Source organism: Budorcas taxicolor, chromosome 18, assembly GCF_023091745.1.
Source record: "Budorcas taxicolor isolate Tak-1 chromosome 18, Takin1.1, whole genome shotgun sequence".
NCBI classification, from domain to species: domain Eukaryota; kingdom Metazoa; phylum Chordata; class Mammalia; order Artiodactyla; family Bovidae; genus Budorcas; species Budorcas taxicolor.
This window is the reverse complement of record NC_068927.1, coordinates 59,469,621-59,489,801: the sequence shown is the minus strand read 5'-3', so window position 1 is coordinate 59,489,801 and position 20,181 is coordinate 59,469,621. Positions and strand designations below refer to the sequence as shown.

The window sequence follows — 20,181 nt, the reverse complement described above, 5'->3', positions numbered from 1 at the left end:
GCAGAACCACTGATCATTAAACACTTCAGCTTAAGCCTTAATCAAAGGCCCCAGATTCCTCAGTGACTCAACCCAAAGGAAACTTTCGATATGGACATTGACACGCATTCCCTCTTCACTGACCCTCCATAGAAACCCCCTCACTGGGGATTCTTACCCAGAATCAGGTTCACCAGCCTGAGCCCCCAAAGAGTCCTTCCGTAGCTTCCAAAGCCTGAACCTGGTCCAAAACCAGTTCTGCTTCTAATGTGTTCTCCCCAGAGTGCATCTGTGGCTGTTGCTAGGGACTTGGAGGGCCCGGGAGGAGGCGTATCTGCTGAGGGCTCTGGGTTAGTTTCCTGAGTTCTGGCCTCGCACAGGTTCTATGACAACATATGGCTCCGTGACCTCAGAGAGGTTCTGGCCTTTAGGAAGGGAATGGCTTCAACAGCTGTTATCACTTTGCTGGGTGGGAAGACATGGAAATGTCCTATGGGTACCCCAGTCACAGGCACCTTAAGTCTTCTGAGGCTGGCACCTTGCCAAGGCCAATGTGGCATGAGATGCGTTCTAGTCATCAGTTTGGGCAAAACGGGCAAGTTGACGGTGCCCTTGAGCCCTTAGGCAGTAACACCTTGAGTGCGGCCAGTTTACCTGAAGTCTGATATTCTTGTGGAAGAAAAAAATGTGCAGAGAGCTTCTGGTTGGATCAAAGGTTGAATCTACTTGAGGTCTATGTTGGAAAAAATCTATGCTTGTATTTCTTTTTCTCACACTACTGCCACAATTGCAACACGTGTGACATGTCTGTCATCTCCTCTATACCAATTGAGTCCTTAAGTCTGAGAGGGTAACAGGCAGGAAGGCCAGGGGTCTCCAAACGGAGGAAATAGCCTGCAAGTGTCAGACATTTTTATCTCTCTTAAGCGGCAGGAGGAAACAAACTAGCGATATTTTTTCCTTCTCTATACAAACTCAAAAGGAGGTTTCTCTTAAAATACTGTGTTGCCATGACACCTGGTTTCACCTGAAGTTAACCATTCTCAAACCTAGAGATAACCAATGCCTTTTTCTTATGGAAATGTTTATCTTAAGCTATGCTAATATACTATGCATTTACCCCAAACTCTGTCTTCAAGTTGGTTCTGCCTTTTGGCTCAGAAACTACTTGACAAACCAGTATGTTATACTCAGATATTGTTCCTGCAATCTATGTAAACGAAATTATTTGTATGGTGATCTGCCCTTTTTCAAGATTCAAGTTAATCATTTTATGGTCCAGGATGAACTATTTGGTGCCAAGATTATCCCAAAATGCATCTTATGGGTGAGGGGCCTGGTGCCATTCCTTTCTTTCGTTAACTGCTAGTGACTATATAACATCCAGCTGAAGACAAGCAGGGGGGTACTCTTTCTGCCCTTTTCTGATGCCTATGTCAGAAGCTTTCTCTATCTCCTTTATACTTTAATAAAACTTTATTACCCAGGAGCTCTGAGCGATCAAGCCTCGTCTCTGGCCCCGGATTGAATTCTTCTCCTCCGGGGACCAAGAATCCCGGCGTTGTGATTCAACAGCCTTTCAAGTCTGACCTAGTTATAACCCTGTCTATGCAGAGATATTGCCAGACCCCAGAAGTAAAGGGCTCGGTCCTAAATGCTGCTGCCCCAGTACAGATGCCAGTTCTAAGTAGCAGGTCCCCAAGTTACCTACAACTTGTCTGACTTGGCTACAAATCCTTGCCTGGAGAATCTCACAGACAGCCTGTCAGTGGGGTCCACGAACTTTGCAACACTCCAGGGGGTTGCAAAGAGTCAGACAGGACTGAAGTGACTTAGCACGGCACAGCTTGCTGAAAAGCTCACAGAACTCAGTTTATTAAAGGAAACGATAAAGGGCAAAGATGAATGACCAAATGAAGAGAAAAACAGGACCAGGAGGGTCTCGAGCACAGGAGCTTCTGCTCCTACGCTGTGGTGTGTTCCTTTCCCCAGGCCTGTATGTGTTCATCCATCTAGAAGCTCTCCAAAGCACACACTATTGGGACTTTACGGAGGCTTCCTTTCATAGGCATGATCAATTAGTAACTCCGTTTTTAGCCCTTCTCTGCTCTCTGGAGGATGGAAAGTGTGCTGAAAATTCCAAACTTCTAATCATGGCTTGATCTTTCTGGTGACCATCCCCCATCCAGGAGCCCACCCACAGCCACATCAATAGCATAAGAGACAATCCAGATGCTCTCATTATGTAGAATTTTCGAGGGTTCAGGAGCTCTGTGCCAGAAACTGGTAACACAGACCAGCAGGTCAATTTTCTATTATTTTACAAGGTCAAACTCAAAAGGATATATGCTAAAGAATTCTGTTTTTCTAATATTCTCCAAATGAAAAAAGATAGCTGCAAAAAGATCTGTGATGCCAAGGGTTAGGGTCTCGGAAAGGTTGTGACTATGAGGATGTACCATGAGGGAGTTTGTGTTGACAAAGCATTCTGAATTTTTACTGTGGTGTTGGTTATATGAACCTACATATATGATTGTTTCTTGAAGTGATATATAAAAATCAAGCAAAACCGAGTGCATGGTAAAACTGGTGCAATCAACCCAATTGTAGTTAATAGCACTGTAACAATTTCCATTTCCTCTGTTTATGGTTAACTGTGTGCTTATATAACATTTTAGCTTTGGGAAGAGTGGGCTGAAAAGCATTTAGAAAATTTCTGGAATATTTCAGTTTTTGTAATTCTAAACTTATTTCAAAATTCTAAATTCTAAAAATATAACATTTATATTAATTTTATAACCCCCCAAATGCTACTTATAAATTTGGCTAAATACATCCAAATACATGGAGTAGTACTTATGAAACGAATAAAGTGTTTCATTTTGAAGTACTTCAAATACTTTGAAATAACACAAACTTAGAACCAAAGAAATGCAAAAGTTAAATGATAAAATACTCATTGAACACTCCTGCACTGTATATATTAAAATTCAATCTGGGACACGACTGCGCGACTTCACTTTCACCTTTATGCATTGGAGAAGGAAATGGCATCCCACTCCAGTGTTCTTGCCTGGAGAATCCCAGGGACAGGGAAGCCTGGTGGGCTGCCATCTATGGGGTCACACAGAGTCAGACACGACTGAAACGACTTAGCAGCAGCAGCAGTGACAACACTAACTACTACTACTTAAAATGTATAAGATCAATGACAAGGCAACTAGAAATGTGGTTGAAATTATCCTTTCTCTTGGGGCTTGTGAGGTGTATCATCCCTTAAGTTTAGACTTATGACATAATGCTCTTCATCCGTTCCCCAAGGCTACTTTCCTTCATTGTTATCAGATATTTTGTTAAAGCCCACGATATTGAATGGGTTTCTGCACATATTTCCTGACAAATGATGCGGTGATATTACTCAAATCTTGCCATATTCATCGCCATAGTAAAGTATTTCTCCAGAGTTAACTGACATCTGTTGAAGTGTTATTTCTGGGCAAAGGCTTCCCCACAGTTGTATTTATATTAATTTCTAATTATAGAAATATTCACTAACCTGTGATTCATGATGACCACATATGATCTGGTCTATTCCCAGTGAAGGCTTTCCTAGACTTTCACACTACATAGGTTTTATCTCAGTATATTTTTTGGACATAAAATGTCCTAAAATATTTTCACCGAGGTTGGTTTTCAGTTCAGTTCAGTTCAATCGCTCAGTCGTGTCCAACTCTTTGCAAACCCATGAACCGCAGCACACCAGGCCTCCCTGTCCATCACCAACTCCTGGAGTCTACCCAAACCCATGTCCATTGAGTCGGTGATGCCATCCATCTCATCCTCTGTCGTCTCCTTCTCCTGCCCTCAATCTTTCCCAGCATCAGGGCCTTTTCCAATGAGTCAGCTCTTTGCATCAGGTGGCCAAAGCATTGGAGTTTCAGCTTCAACATCAGTCCTTCCAATGAACACCCAGGACTGATCTCCTTTAGGATGGACTGGTTGGCTCTCCTTGCAGTCCAAGGGACTCTCAAGCGTCTTCTCGAACACCACAGTTCAAAAGCATCAATTCTTCGGAACTCAGCTTTATTTACAGTCCAGCTCTCACATCCATACATGACCGCTGGAAAAACCATAGCCTTGACTAGATGGACGTTTGTTGACAAAGTAATGTCTCTGCTTTTTAATATGCTGTCTAGGTTGGTCATAACTTTCCTTCCAAGGAGTAAGTGTCTTTTAATTTCATGGCTGCAATCACCATCTGTGGTGAAGAAATCTTGTGATCATTACATAAACTCACTCTTGCATCTCTGCATTCATACCTTTCGACAGTGCCGCAGCATAATGACTGATCAACGTGTCCCATGGGACAATAGTAAGCTTGATGCAGAGGGAAGAAAGACTTGCTCATTGAAGCATGTTCTACTCTCTTGGAGCTCTCCTAACACACTGTAATGGAGCCCAGGCGAGGCATGGGATGAGATACTATGTGAAAAGTCACCCCATCCATTCCAGGGATACCGGAGTCCAGCCCCGGTTGGATCCAGGGTATCTGAAGTGTGACGGCGTCGGCGACTAAGATTTATTTAGAGATATAGAGAGAGATAAAGAAAGAATATTGCAGTTAATAAAATAGAGAAAAGAGGCTGATATTCCTTGGTTTACACAGAAAGCCAATAAAGCCCCAGCATAGGACTTGCTCTGTTCACATAGGCCACAGGTGCCCTCCCAAATGGGGCACCCTCTCGAGTGGGTCTTAGAAGCCTGGGCAGAGAAGTGAACTCAGAGCGCCCCTGCACTCCAGGGAGTCAGCCTGAAAAGGAAAGAGAAAGAGAGAGAGAGAACAAAAGAAAGAATGACACGGGGAGACCAAGCTTCGGTGAGCAAGGCTTGCAACGTGATTTTCAAAAGGAGCTTTTATACCCTAAGTTGTACACAGAGAATAATGGAAGATGCAGAGTCAGCAGTCCTGACCCTTATCGAGACCAGGCTTTCTTTCTGCATACCTATCTGTATACACAGGTCTTAGGTGATTTACATCATCTTCTGGCCAGGAGGCCTATTAGCATTTTATGACCCTTTTCTGATAAGAGTTCGTCAACCAGAAAACTTATTTTCCCTGAAAGTGTTGTTCTTTCCAAAGTCTGGTGCCACTCTCAGAAAGCACTAAATAGTTACATTCCTATAGGGCAAAGGTGCGGGCTATAACAAGGAAAGACTTTATTAACTCAAAGTTTAATGTTGTTAATATCAAGGCTACTACTTATATTTCTATATATCAGCTATATTAATTAATGCACTCCCAGGTACACAACGAAAGATATGAAAACTTGGCAGCAAGCATTGACTCAACAATGAAACCCTTAACCAGTTCTATTCTATTGATTTTTAACTCCTTGAAAGGCTCTACATTCCTAGAATGTTTTAAGCTGCCTGTGCCCTCTCATAGTTCAGTTCAGTTCAGTTCAGTCGCTCAGTCATGTCCGACTCTTTGCGACCCCATGAATTGCAGCACGCCAGGCCTTCCTGTCCATCACCAGCTCCTGGAGTTCACTCAGACTCACGTCCATCGAGTCCGTGATGCCATCCAGCCATCTCATCCTGGGTCGTCCCCTTCTCCTCCTGCCCCCAATCTCTCTCAGCATCAGAGTCTTTTCCAATGAGTCAACTCATCGCATGAGGTGTCCAAAGTACTGGAGCTTCAGCTTTAGCATCATTCCTTCCAAAGAACACCCAGGACTGATCTCCTTCAGAATGGACTGGTTGGATCTCCTTGGAGTCCAAGGGACCCTCAAGAGTCTTCTTCAACACCACAGTTCAAACACATCAATTCTTCAGCGCTCTACCTTCTTCACAGTCCAACTCTCACATCCATACATGACCACAGGAAAAACCATAGCCTTGACTAGACGGACCTCAGTCGGTAAAGTAATGTCTGCTTTTGAATATACTATCTAGGTTGGTCATAACTTTTCTTCCAAGGAGTAAGCGTCTTTTAATTTCATGGCTGCAGTCACCATCTGCAGTGATTTTGGAGCCCCAAAAAACAAAGTCTGACACTGTTTCCCCATCTATTTCCCATGAAGTGATGAGACCAGATGCCGTGATCTTCGTTTTCTGAATGTTGAGCTTTAAGCCAACTTTTTCACTCTTTCACTTTCATCAAGAGGCTTTTTAGCTCCTCTTCACTTTCTGCCATAAGGGTAGTGTCATCTGCATATCTGAGGTTATTGGTATTTCTCCCGGCAATCTGGATTCCAGCTTGTGCTTCCTCCAGCCCAGCGTTTCTCATGATGTACTCTGCATATAAGTTAAATAAGCGGGGTGACAATATACAGCCTTGACGTACTCCTTTTCCTATTTGGAACCAGTCGAGGCTGTAAACAATCACATGCGTAGCTGCAAGAGTCCGGAAAAACCTGTCAGGCAAGTTAGAAAGCTATCAGAGGGATTTGAATTGAAACACTCTTATTATGCCCAGGAGACTTATTAACTAGAGCTCTAGGTTGATTTTCTTCAGAGAAAGGTGGTCAGGGACAGCCCCCGTTAATATCAGAAGAGTTTGGCGAAAAGCCTAAGATAGTAAGACAGACAAATTCTGGTTTTGGGGTAGCCTGATTCACCTTTGCCCATCAGGTCTCTTCCTCATGACCTTTGCCATGGGTGGGATCTCCTATGCTGGCTCCCGGCACAGGGATATTTCCAGATATGTGGGAAAAAGCCACCTAGATCATGTAGCCACCAGTCAGGACAGCCCACACTAGACAATTTAACTCTCAATCCACATACTGCTGCTGCTGCTAAGTCACTGCAGTTGTGTCCAACTCTGTGCGACCCCATAGACGGGAGCCCACCAGGCTCCCCAGTCCCTGGGATTCTCCAGGCAAGAACACTGGAGTGGGCTGCCATTTCCTTCTCCCAATCCACATACTAGAGAATTAATAATTAATGTTTGTTGTCTTTAGATATTAAGTTTTTAGGGAGGTAGGTTTGTAATGCAGTCAAAGGTAACTAAAACCAATAGGAGTGTATATTAGTAGGTGATTGGTTAAATAAACCATGGGATGGATCTTCATGAACACTATACAGATATAAAAAGAATGAAGAAGCTTGTAATTGATACAGATACTAAGTTAAACAGTCCACAGTTTCCTCAAAAAATGAAAAATAGGAGTACCATAAAATTTAGCAATTTGGGTATATATCTGGAAAAAAATAAGAACTCTAACTTGAAAAGATATGATGTTACAATCAATGTTCAGGGCAGTGTTATTTACAACAGCCATGACATGGAACCAGTCTTAAGTGTTCATTGACAGATGAATGGATAAAGAAATTCAACCATTAAAAAAAAAAGGAAATCTTGCCATTTGCAACCATGAGGGATACTAAGTGAAATAAATCAGGCCAAGAAAGCTGAATATTCTATGATCTCTTTTATTTGTAGAATCCCCCCCCCCCCAACCCACACTTATAAATAATAAAGAACAGATTGTGTGCCAGAGGCTGAAAGAGGGGTGGGAGGGCAGAAATGGTGAAGGTGGTCAAATGGCACAAATATCGTTATACCGTTTGAACATCATTAGCCATGAGGGAAATGCAAGCTCAAGATCAGATATGACTACAAACCCAATAGAATGGGTAATGTAACTTATCACAATACTAAGTGCTGGTAAGGATGAACAATTGAATCATGTGTTGCTAGCAGAATGACTAAAATATACTGAAAATACCAAGTGCCAGAGAGGATGTGGAACAAGTGGATATCATACACTGCTGGTAAAGTCACTCTGGAAGCGAGTTTGGTAGTTTCTTTTAAAGCTAAACACAACTTATGTCCCAATAATCATACATCTGAATATTTATTACAGAGGAATGAAAATTTATGTCCGTCCAAAACCCTGGATGCAGATTTATAGCACCTTTCTTTATAAAAATTGAAACCAGGAAACAATACAAACTTATCTGAAGAGTTAATGGATAAACAAACTGGTACAGCCAATAATGTATACTACTCAGTAATAAAAGCAATTCAACTCAAAAAAGTCTTAGGAGCAATTTCCTGAGGGACAAAAAATAAAAAGATTACATGGCCCTTATTAATAAAAAAATTATAAATTTGTATAAATACAACATATATAATGTTTAAAATCCAGTTACAAAAATTAATTTCACAAATGACAAAATTATATTGATGGAAAACTGACACATAGTTGCCAGAGGTAGGTTAGGATAGGAGTGACCATAAAAAGGTAGCTTGAGGGTGTCTGTGTTGATTAAAGTTTTATGTTCTGGAAATAGCAGTTACACAAAATCTATGAATGTAATAAAGCAGCTTAGAATTCCAAAAAAAACTATTTAAAATTTCATGTAAAAAATCTAGTGAAATCTAAATTCCAAAGGTTGAGTTAATGGTTACACAAAATGTTTTTACGGGGATAAGTTACATAAAGTATACAAGGGAATTTTCTGGACTACTTTTGCATTTTCTTATAAGTTAAAAATGATCTCAACTTATCCATTTTATAAAAACAACTTTGAAGGTGGTTTTATAAAATATTTGGTTTTATTTATAAACTTAGTTAAGCAAGCTGCAAATGTGTATTCCTATTTCATTTCCTTTTTAAAAAAGTTCAGTATGCTTATAATTAGTTTGGAGCCAAAGAAAAATAAGAACTAATCACATATTGGGGTAGGCATGGAACACTTGCAGTAACAATCAGTGATAAAAGCATAACTGGAACTTCCCTGGTGGTTCAGTGGTTAAGACTTTGCCTTCCAGTGCAGGGGGTGTGGGTTTGATCCCTGATTGGGGAGCTAAGATCTCACATCCCTTGCAAAAAAAAAAAAAAAAGCAATACTGTAGCAAATTCAATTGGAGTTGGAAGATGGTCCACATTAAAAAATATATAACACAAAACTATGGAATTATTCACAAGAAAATCAGAAACAAGACTCGGGTGCATCATCTGATGTCTGATGAGGTTACATTTGTAACAAAAAGCACTCATTTATTTTCATAAAAATTCATTCCTTTGTAAGTCCACTAATATTTAACTAAAGGTACTCTACCTTTAGCATGCTCCTAAAAGTTTTAATTTCTGTATGATTCCCTGACAAATGATGAAGCAGAATGCTTCACTGAAATCTTGCCATATATACTGTCTTCTTAAAAATATTTCTCCAGTGTGACCTCTGACACTCACTGAGATCTTTCTGGGTAAAGACATTCCCATGGTCATCGTATTTTTCTTTTCTAAATCATATTTCTACAATGAGTTCACTGATGATCAACAACAATCCCTGATAATAAAGTCTATCTTCCCACTGATGACTTTTCTAGTCTCTGCATTCACAAAAATCTGTCCAAGTGTGTATGGAATATATACTTTTCAGACATAATGAAGCCAGAAAGTTTTTCCCAAGTCATCTCCACCCTGAACATATCAAGGGCTTTTCCAACATGTTTTCACCAACAGAAAATGTGAGGTAGGATCATTAAGGCACTACTACATTCATGATATTCACTGGGTTTCACTGGGTTTATCTCTTGGGCAAACCCTTTCATCTCCTCATGGCCCCCCATCTGATAACAGGTCGTCCCATGATTACATTCTGCTCTGCTAGAGGCACTGATGTTTAAAGTCTTAGCTGTCACAAAAGGCATTTCCCCAATCATTGCATTAATGGGGCTTTGGTTCACTCATAAATGATCTGGGACTCTCTGTTACAGGCATTTCCAACTTGACTGGATCTACCCATTTCTCTGATGTGCATTTTCTTATGTTTCACAAGGTTTGACAAGTGGGAGAAGGCTTTCTCACAATCACTGCACCCATATGGTCTCTCTCCTGTGTGAGTCCTTTGATGGACATTGAGTACTGACTTTGTGGTGAAGGCTTTTCCACATTCATCACATTCATAGGGTTTCTCTCCTATGTGAATTCTCTGATGGGTAATGAGACCATACTTGTGGGAATAGGATTTTCCACACTCAGTACATACAAAGGGAGTCTTTCCCGTGTGACACCTCTCATGTTGTATGAGGCATATCTTCTGACTGAAGGCTTTACCACACTCATTGCACTCATAGGGTTTCTCTCCTGTGTGAGTTCGTTGGTGTATAATAAGAGTGAGCTTTGTGGTGAAGCCTTTCCCGCATTCGTTACACCGGTAAGATTTCTCTCCCGTGTGAGTTCGCTGGTGTACCATGAGATTACTTTTCACAGTGAAGCCTTTCCCACATTCACCGCATATGTAAGATTTCTCCCCTGTGTGAGATCGCAGGTGTACCGTGAGATTACTCTTCACAGCGAAATCTTTCCCACATTCACTGCACAAATATGGTCTCTCTCCTGTATGAGTTCGCTGGTGTACAGCAAGACAGCGCTTCATGGTGAAGCCTTTCCCACACTCACTGCATACATAGGGCTTCTCCCCTGTGTGGGTGCGCTGATGCACAGTGAGATTACTCTTCCCGGAGAAGCCTTTTCCACATTCACCACATACGTAAGGTTTCTCTCCACTATGAGTTTGCTGATGTGCAATCAAATAGCGCTTCATGGTGAAGCCTTTTCCACACTCACTGCATACATAGGCTTTCTCTCCTGTGCAGGTTTGGTGATGTACAGGAGAGCTGCTCTTCACAGTACAGCCTTTTCTGGGTGCACTGGTTAAGTGGGGTGTGTCTTGTGTTTGAGTTTTCTGATCTTTAGTTAATGTGACATTTCTGGAGAAGGATTTCTCACATGGACCACCCCTACTGGGTTTCTCTCCAGTATGAACACTCTCACGAGAAATAAGCTGAGATTTCCTGCTGCATGGCTTCTCACTTTCAACATAGGCTAGAGATTTCTCTATTTTGTGAGTCCTCTGATGCTTAAGGACTTGGAATTGAGCGCTAATGTGTTCTGTACTTTCAGGAAATATAATTCCAGAATACAACTGTCCATAATCACTATGTAGAAAGGATTTCTCATCTCCATTAAACTCCACAGGGTTCTTTATTCCATAGCTGCTCTTCTGGTTAACTAAACTTAAGCTTGATTCCAAAGCTTTTCTATGTAAGTTAAATATACAATCTTGAACTAGGGTGAAATGTGTTTTGCTCAAATGAACACTCTTTCTAAATGCATTCTGTTCACTGCACTGTTGCATGCTCTTCAGAAATCTTTGGTTTCGAGAGTGCTCTGGCAAATAACTGTCACCTTTCCCAATTCCTAAGAAAAAAGGAGATGATCAGTTATTTCATGAGACTGGTATGGGATGAAGGGCTTAAAAAATGACATGGTGTGTAGGGGTGCTCTTTATTATCTACCATGTAATCACAGTATAAAATTATAAAGTTGTATGAGGAAGTGAATGAATATCAGATCCAAAAAGAGACAAGGAATATATTTAAAGCTAAATACCCAGAAAGAGTTCTCATCTGGATAGATGAATATGGGGAACAGCTGTTGAGGGGGTGCCTCAGTCACCCTCACAGCTGTGACTCCTTCTCTAGAAGGAACTAGAATATGACTTCCATGGTCACTCCCCTTGCTGATTCTAACTCACTCACCTGGACAAATTCTATTCTGCATTTCATTTTCTATTATGCATGGTTCTTTTCCATGTTCCAACTTGGAAAGCAAATCTGGTTTGGTACCTTGATATCCTGATCATGAGAAATGATAGAAGACTTAGATGCAAGAACTGGGTTATGGTATGTCAAGATGGGAAAATACTGCATTTTATTTATTTAACATTTACTGAATTTTTAACTTTACTGGATTCCTATTAAGCATATCACATTTTATCAGATTCTACATTTTTAATTGGCATATAATTGCTTTACAATGTTGTGTTAGTTTCTGCTGTACAATGTGAATCACCTATGTGGATACATATATACCCCCTTTCTCTTAAGCCTGCCTCTCCGCCCTCCCCCCTTACCTCCACCCTTGCCAAATACTGCATTTTAGAAACAAAATTTCTTGTATGCAAAGCCAATGTTCTCTTTCAGGGTACAGGAGATTACACCTCTTTGGAGCCAGCCAGGGGACAAAAAATCTAACTCTTTGGAAGACCACAGGGGCTGCAAAGCTTTCATCAGGTGATGGAGAAAAGTCCAGTGACTCGACACCTCATAAATGACACTGGGAGTCATCCTTACCCAGTGACACCAAATTGTTATAGTTCTCCAGCATCACATCCCAGTATAGGTCTCTCTGAGAAGAATCCAGGAGCTGCCACTCCTCCCTGTTGAACTCCACAGCCACATCTTCCAGTGTCAGCAATTCCTGTAATAATAAAGTCCTGTATGATGTGAATTCCTTTTATCAATATGGAAGAAACATGAGAGAAGTTATTCTGATTTTCACCATACCTCCTGCATCAATATACTTTTCTCAAATACATTTCAGTTAAAAGCAAAATCCTATCTTTCTATGTATATATTTTAGCGCCTACCTATTTGCATAATATGCAAATGACATCAGAACAAATAAAACAGTCCTACATTATCATGAAACTTCACAGCCAATATAAGAATCAACTCTGAACAGACTCCACATCTGAAATTTATAAGATAATGTTTTTAATACATGTAAAAAATAGCAGAAACTATACAAGATACATCTGCAGCAAAGAAAAAAAATTAGTTGATTAGGAAGATTTGAAAACAAAAACAAAGAAGAAATATAGTAATGAAGCAGTATCCCAACATCTAAAGGTGAAAAATTTCAAAACTGATTAAACTCTCCAAACCCCAGGCTCAGGAATCCCAACAAATTCCAAGCAGGAAATCTCTAGGTAGGGACATCAGACTAAAACTATAATACACAAAATACAAAAGGGAACTATAAAAGCATCCAGACACAAAAGATAGATGACCTACAACAGAACTCAAAAAACATGGAATATTATCTTCAAAGTTCTGATTTTTGTGCCAAAAAAGTCAGACATGAAGCCGCTTGGTACTGAAACACAAGACTCCATAGAATCCTGGGCAGCATTCTCTCCTTCCAGCCACACTGTGTGACAGTACTCAGGAATACTGCCAACCAAGAAAGCTCACCTAAAGTCGAGTGTCCAGAATTTTTATTGAGGCTCCCTTAAATATGCATGATTTACTGAATCACTGACCACATGGCTGAACCCCACAACCCTCTAATCACACAGCTGGTCTTTGGGGCATGGACAGCCCTCACCTTGAATTGTCTTATTAGCACAAATCCTCTAGGGCCCACATGAATCACCTCATAGCATAAACTATAAAGTGTGGTTGCAGTGATCTGGGATGAAAAACAAGACACTCTTAACACATGGGTAATTCCAAGGCTTTAGAGTTTACCTCCCAGAAATTAGGGACAAAAGTCAGTTAAATTCCTTACTACACACTAGGTACTCATGACCCCATGAGGTACCCTTCCCTTGAGCATGGGCTGAATTGCTTCTAAAAAACAAAATACAGCAAAAATGCTGTGATACCAATTTTAATATATATATATTTTTTTGGTCTGCATGGTATGTGAGATTTAGTTCCCTGACCAGGGCTTGAACCCATGCCCCCCTGCAATGGAAGTGTGGAGGGTTAACCTCTGAACCACCAGGAAAATCAAGACATGCATTTTTAAATTAGGCTACATATATGATTTCCATCTTGCTAACAGAATCTGTCTGTTGATGACTTTGATGAAACAAGATGGCACGTTGGGAGGACCATGTGATAAGGAACTCATAGTGGTCTTACACAAGCAGACAGATAGAAACTAAGGATCTCATTTGATTTCTGGAAATGAATTCTGCCAATAACTATGTAAGTGAACTCAGAAGTGTATCCATCCCCAGCTGAGCCTTGGATCATGGTCAAGGAGTGCTGAGCTATTATCAGTGAAGCTTGCATATTTCACGCTGAATCTATTTCTCAAACTCAGAGTGAATCTCCACCACTGTTCACCAAAACATAGGCTGAATTATGTTATTTGATCATTTCAAAGGTTAAATATTTCACTTCTATCAAACTCCAATGGCTGTTTTATTGAGAAATAACTGACATATATCACCATATAAATTTAAGATGTAAAGCATGATGATATGATTTACATATATTGTGAAATCATTATCACAACAGGTTCAGTCAACATCTATCTTCTTGCATAGATACAACAAAAAGAGAAGGAAAAAGCTTTTCTCCCTGTGACGAGAACTCAGGATTTGCTCTTAACAACTTTCCTATATATCATACAGCAGTGTTAGCTATAGCCATCATGTTGTTCATTACATCCCTATCTTACAATTCGCTTTCTTGAGTATGATTATGAAACTCATGTAACTTTATATACCTATATAGGTAATGCTCTTCAGTACACTACATTCATCTTTCTTTTAGATGTGTGATTGGTACCAGGCCAGTGGGGAGCCCCTCAGAGTCACCAATGTTGTTAGGAGTATCACTCCATTCACTTAAGTGACATAAACCATTGAAAACACCAGAGAGCTGATCTGCTCTCTCCTCACAGTCAACATGTATCATGGAGCTTTTCATGTTTTTCTGGTTGTGATGTCTGCTAAGATAAAATCCACAGGCTCCACCAAAATCACACATTCTCTTCTAATACCAATCATCTGATGCGACCCCTATGAACAATGTATTCCTGATTCACTTTGTCTTGATTCTGAATTCAGAGTCCAAATTAATTTATCCCCAGAACCCAATCATCCCCAATTTATACGTTTAGTTGAGCTGTTTTTTTTTTTTTTTTTTTTTCAGCTTACCACAAATCTATTAGACAATAAAGGAAAGATATAACAAAAAATCACCTGGGCCTTGATCATCATCTTCTGTGCTCAGGAAATAGTAACATGGATTCTGACTTCTGTCTCTTCTGCATTTACTGTGTCATTCTTAAAGACAGAAATCTTGGTGTTCACTTAAAGATGTCCCCTGGAACGATGATATCCAACTTCAAAAACCTCTTTCTTCCCTCACTCTTTCTCCTGGAGAGCCTGGACCTGTGGGCTGAAAAGCAAACTGACTTTGAGTGTACATTTCCTCTCGGCCCAAACACTGTCACTGTCCACATGCACTTATCCTTAAAGGAACCTCAGTATTTCCAGCTGTTCCTTTATTTGCTACCCTAGAGGCTTTCATACTCTGAGGCAGTAAGACAAGGTTATGAATAGGTGAAAGGTGTGGCTTTCTTTTGTAAAGAGGAAGTGGCATGACTATTAAAGGGGAAGAGGGAAAGCATAAGCAGAGCATGATACCTCAGAGCCTGATGAAAGCTCAGGGCAGATCAAGTTTATGGAAGAGAACACATGGAAGGTTCCAAGAATCCGGACACTCCATCTGTAAAATGCATGTGTACCCTTACACCACTCCAAAAATTTTTATATGCTCAGTGGGTACACACACCTCAGTTTCAAGAGGATAGCATGAAGCTGATCTTTAAGGTTGTCTTACTTCTCTTTGTGTATTAAAAGGATTAATCTTGCCCAATCGAGGTTGAGATTTGCTCTTAGTTCCTGGGAGGAAACCTCTAAGCCCTCAAAATGTCAGGCCTGATTAAGAATGTCTTTCTTTACCTGAGAGGCTAGGGCCATACAGTCTATGCTAATCACGTGGTGAATGCTTATGGTGTGAATTAGAATATGCTATGCTAATTACGGTGAATGCTTATACTAATCTAGTTCAACGTTTACTTTAAAGCCATGGTAAAAATTTCAGAAAAACATCTATTTCTGCTTTATTGACTATGCCAAAGCCTTTGACTGTGTGGATCACAATAAACTGTGGAAAATTCTGAAAGAGATGGGAATACCAGATCACCTGACCTGCCTCTTGAGAAACCTGCATGCAGATCAGGAAGCAACAGTTAGAACTGGACATGGAACCACAGACTGGTTCCAAATCGGGAGAGGAGTACGTCAAGGCTGTATATTGTCACCCTGCTTGTTTAACTTATATTCAGAGTACATCATGAGAAATGCTGGGCTGGAGGAAGCACAAGCTAGAATCAAGATTGCTGGGAGAAATATCAATAAACTCAGATATGCAGATGACACCACCCTTATGGCAGAAAGTGAAGAAGAACTAAAGAGCCTCTTGATGAAAGTGAAAGAGGAAAGCGAAAAAGTTGGCTTAAATCTCAACATTCAGAAAACAAAGATCATGGCATCCAGTGTCATTACTTCATGGCAAATAGATGGGGAAACAGTGGAAACAGTGTCAGACTTTATTTTTCTGGGCTCCAAAATCACTGCAGATGGTGACTGCAGCCATGAAATTAAAAGACGCTTACTCTTTGGAAGGAAAGTCCTAACCAACCTAGACACCATATTAAAAAGCAGAGACATTACTTTGCCAACAAAGGTCCGTCTAATCAAGGCTATGGTTTTTCCAGTGGTCATGTATGGATGTGAGAGCTGGACTATAAAGAAAGCTGAGCACAGAAGAATTGATGCTTTGGAACTGTGGTGTGGGAGAAGACTCTTGAGAGTCCCTTGGACTACAAGGAGATCCAACCAGTCCATCCTAAAGGAGATCAGTCCTGGGTATTCATTGGAAGGACTGATGTTGAAGCTGAAACTCCAATAGTTTGGCCACCTGATGTGAAGAGCTGACTCATTTGAAAAGACTCTGATGCTGGGAAAGATCAAGGGCAGGAGGAAAGGGGGACAACAGAGGATGAGATGGCTACACGGCATCACCGACTCGATGGGCGTGGGTTTGGGTAGACTCCGGGAGTTGGTGATAGACAGGGAGGCCTGGCATGCTGCAGTTCATGGGTTTGCAAAGAGTTGGACACGACTGAGCGACTGAACTGTACTGAACTGAATGAATGCCAGGCTGGATGAACCACAAGCTGGAATCAAGACTGCTAGGAGAAATATCAACAACCTCAGATATGCAGACATCACTCTAATGGCAGAAAGGGAAGAGGAACTAAAGAGCATCTTGATGAGGGTGAAAGAGAAGAGTGAAAAAGCTGGCTTGAAACTCAAAATTAAAAAAACTAAGATCATGGCACCTACTCCCATCGCTTTAGTACAAATAGAAGGGGGAAAAGTGGAAGCGTTGACAGATTTTCTTTTCTTGGGCTCCAAAATCACTGCAGGTGCTGACTGCAGCCATGAAATTAAAAGACACTTGCCCTTGAAAGAAAAGCTATGACAAGCTTAGCACATTAAAAAGCAAAGACATCACTTTGCCAGCAAAGGTCTGTATAGTCAAAGCTAACGTCTTCCAGTAGTCAAGTAAGGGTGTGAGAGTTGGACTATATAAATTAAAGAACGTTGAGTGCCAAAGAACTGATACTTATGAATTGTGGTGCTGGGAAAGACTCTTTTGAGGGTCCCTTGGACAGCAAGGAAATCAAACCAGTCAATCCTAAAGGAAATCGACCCTAAATATTCATTGGAAGGACTGTTGCTGAAGCTCCAATACTTTTGCGACCTGATATGAAGAGCTGACTCATTGGAAAAGACCCTGATGCTGGGAAAGATTGAAGGCAAAAGGAGTAGGGGGTGACAGAAGTTAAGATGTTTAGACAGCATCACCAACTTAATGGACACGAATGTGAGCAAACTCCAGGAGATACTGGAGGAGGAATCTGTCCAGAGGAATCTGATGGGCTATAGCCCATGGGGTTGCAAAGAGTTGGACACTTCTCAGCCTCTGAACAATAACAACACAGTCAGATGATCTTCAACAAAGGTGCAAGATTAGAGCAATGAGGAAAAAGATGGTCTTTCCAACAAATATACTGAAACAACTGAATATCCAATTCCAATTAAATAATAAGATAATAAATTTAAATGTAATAGCTAAAAATACAAACTACTTCCAGAAATTGAGAAATAAGCCATAGGCTGGGAGAAAATATTTGCAAGATAAAGGACTGCTATCCAAAATACACAAAGAACTCTTAAAAACTCAACAATAAGAAAACACAAAGATAGGCAAAAGACCTGAACTGACATCTTACCAAAGAAGATACACAGATAGCAAATAAGCAAATGAAAACATGTGTAATTGGGAAATTACATCATATGTAATTAGGAAATAACTAATTAAAGAACAATGAGATACCATTACCTACTTATTAGAATAACCAAAATTCAAATTAATGACTACATCAAATGCTAAAGAGTACATGAAGCAACAGATTTATTGCTTATGAGAAGGCAAACTGTTACAGCCACTCTGGTAGACAGTTTGGCAGTTTCTTACAAAACTATATATATACTCTGAAAATTTATGTCTGGACAGAAACCTGATCATAGGTATATATCACAGACTTATCCATCCAATGAGTGAACATTATTCAGCACTAAGAAGAAATCAGCTATCAAACCATGAGAAAACAAGGAGGAGCCTAAAATACCTATTATTAAGTGAAAGAAGCCAATCTAAAAAGGCTATTCAAAAAATAAAATAAAATAAAGTAAAATAAAAAGGCTATTCACTATACAATTCCAACTATTGTAAATGACATTCTGGAAAAGGCAAAGCTAAGGAGACAGTAAAAAGATCAGTAGTTGCCAAGAGTTGGAGGGAAGATAGGATGAACAAGCAGAATCCAGAGGGCTTTTTAAAGCAGTACAACACTCTGTATAACACTAAAGGGGGGACATGTCATTTTACATTTGTCAAGACACAAACAACATATAACACCAAGAGTGAACCCTAATGTGAATTATTTATTTTGAGTGATAATGAGTCAGTACGTAAATTGACTGTAACAAGTTCACCACTCTGGGGCAGGATGCTAACAGTGGGGAAGGTTGCATACGTTGGGGCACAGAGGTATGGTATTCATAGCTTACAGTGAATGGTTTTGGATTCATGATCTCTGAAGAAGATTTAGCTTCAGGATCAGGGACCAGGCTTGATAACTCAAGAGCTTTTGTGTAGCAGTTTTATTCAAGTCTGAAAAGGGAGAGACATAGACACTCAAAGGGGGATGCAGAGTGCCCCCTGGCTAGTCTTATTAAGGCCTTGTATACTTTTACCAGACCCACTCCCACAACATACATCTTACATTAACAAGATTAGAACAATAGAAAGATCTTACCAGACCTACTCCCACAACATACATCTTAAGATAACAGGATTCAGTTCAGTTCAGTTCAGTCGCTCAGTCATTCCTTCCAAAGAAATCCCAGAGCTGATCTCCTTCAGAATGGACTGGTTGGATCTCCTTGGAGTCCAAGTGACCCTCAAGAGTCTTCTCCAACACCACAGTTCAAAAGCATCAATTCTTCAGCACTCAGTCTTCTTCACAGTCCAACTCTCACATCCATACATGACCACAGGAAAAACCATAGCCTTGACTAGACGGACCTCAGTTGGTAAAGTAATGTCTCTGCTTTTTAATGTACTATCTAGGTTGGTCATAACTTTTCTTCCAAGGAGTAAGCGTCTTTTAACTTCATGGCTGCAATCACCATCTGCAGTAATTTTGGAGCCCAGAAAAATAGTCTGACACTGTTTCTACTGTTTCCCCATCTGTTTCCCATGAAGTGATGGGACCAGATGCCATGATCTTCGTTTTCTGAATGTTGAGCTTTAAGTCAACTTTTTCACTCTCCTCTTTCACTTTCATCAGGAGGCTTTTTAGCTCCTCTTCACTTTCTGCCATAAGGGTGGTGTCATCTGCATATCTGAGGTTATCGATATTTCTCCCGGCAATCTTGATTCCAGCTTGTGTTTCTTCCAGTCCAGCGTTTCTCATGATGTACTCTGCATATAAGTTAAATAAGCAGGGTGACAATATACAGCCTTGACGTACTCCTTTTCCTATTTGGAACCAGTCTGTTGTTCCATGTCCAGTTCTAACTGTTGCTTCCTCACCTGCCAACAGATTCATCAAGAGGCAGGTCAGGTGGTCTGGTATTCCCATCCCTTTCAGAATTTTCCACAGTTTATTGTGATCCACACAGTCAAAGGCTTTGGCATAGTCAATAAAGCAGAAATAGATGTTTTTCTGGAACTCTCTTGCTTTTTCCATGATCCAGAGCATGTTGGCAATTTGATCTCTGGTTCCTCTGCCTTTTCTAAAACCAGCTTGAACATCAGGGAGTTCACGGTTCACGTATTGCTGAAGTCTGGCTTGGAGTATTTTGAGCATTACTTTACTAGCGTGTGAGATGAGTGCAATTGTGCAGTAGTTTGAGCATTCTTTTACATTGCCTTTCTTAGGGATTGGAATGAAAACTGAC

General features: G+C 40.5%; 1 protein-coding gene across 1 annotated transcript in view; it reads right to left on the bottom strand.

Annotated features, from left to right (window-relative positions):
- Positions 1-9,675: 9,675 nt before the first annotated feature.
- LOC128063524 (zinc finger protein 614-like) overlaps positions 9,676-20,181 on the bottom strand; it is a 20,754-nt gene continuing 10,248 nt past the window's right edge. Inside the window, exons 2-5 of the mRNA XM_052656302.1 lie at positions 14,779-14,977; positions 12,131-12,257; positions 11,537-11,632; positions 9,676-11,195 (exon numbers count right to left, since the gene is read on the bottom strand). Coding sequence (XP_052512262.1) covers positions 9,676-11,195; positions 11,537-11,632; positions 12,131-12,257; positions 14,779-14,796 — 1,761 coding nt within the window. The 5' untranslated portion in view covers positions 14,797-14,977. The remainder of the gene's footprint in view (positions 11,196-11,536; positions 11,633-12,130; positions 12,258-14,778; positions 14,978-20,181) is intronic.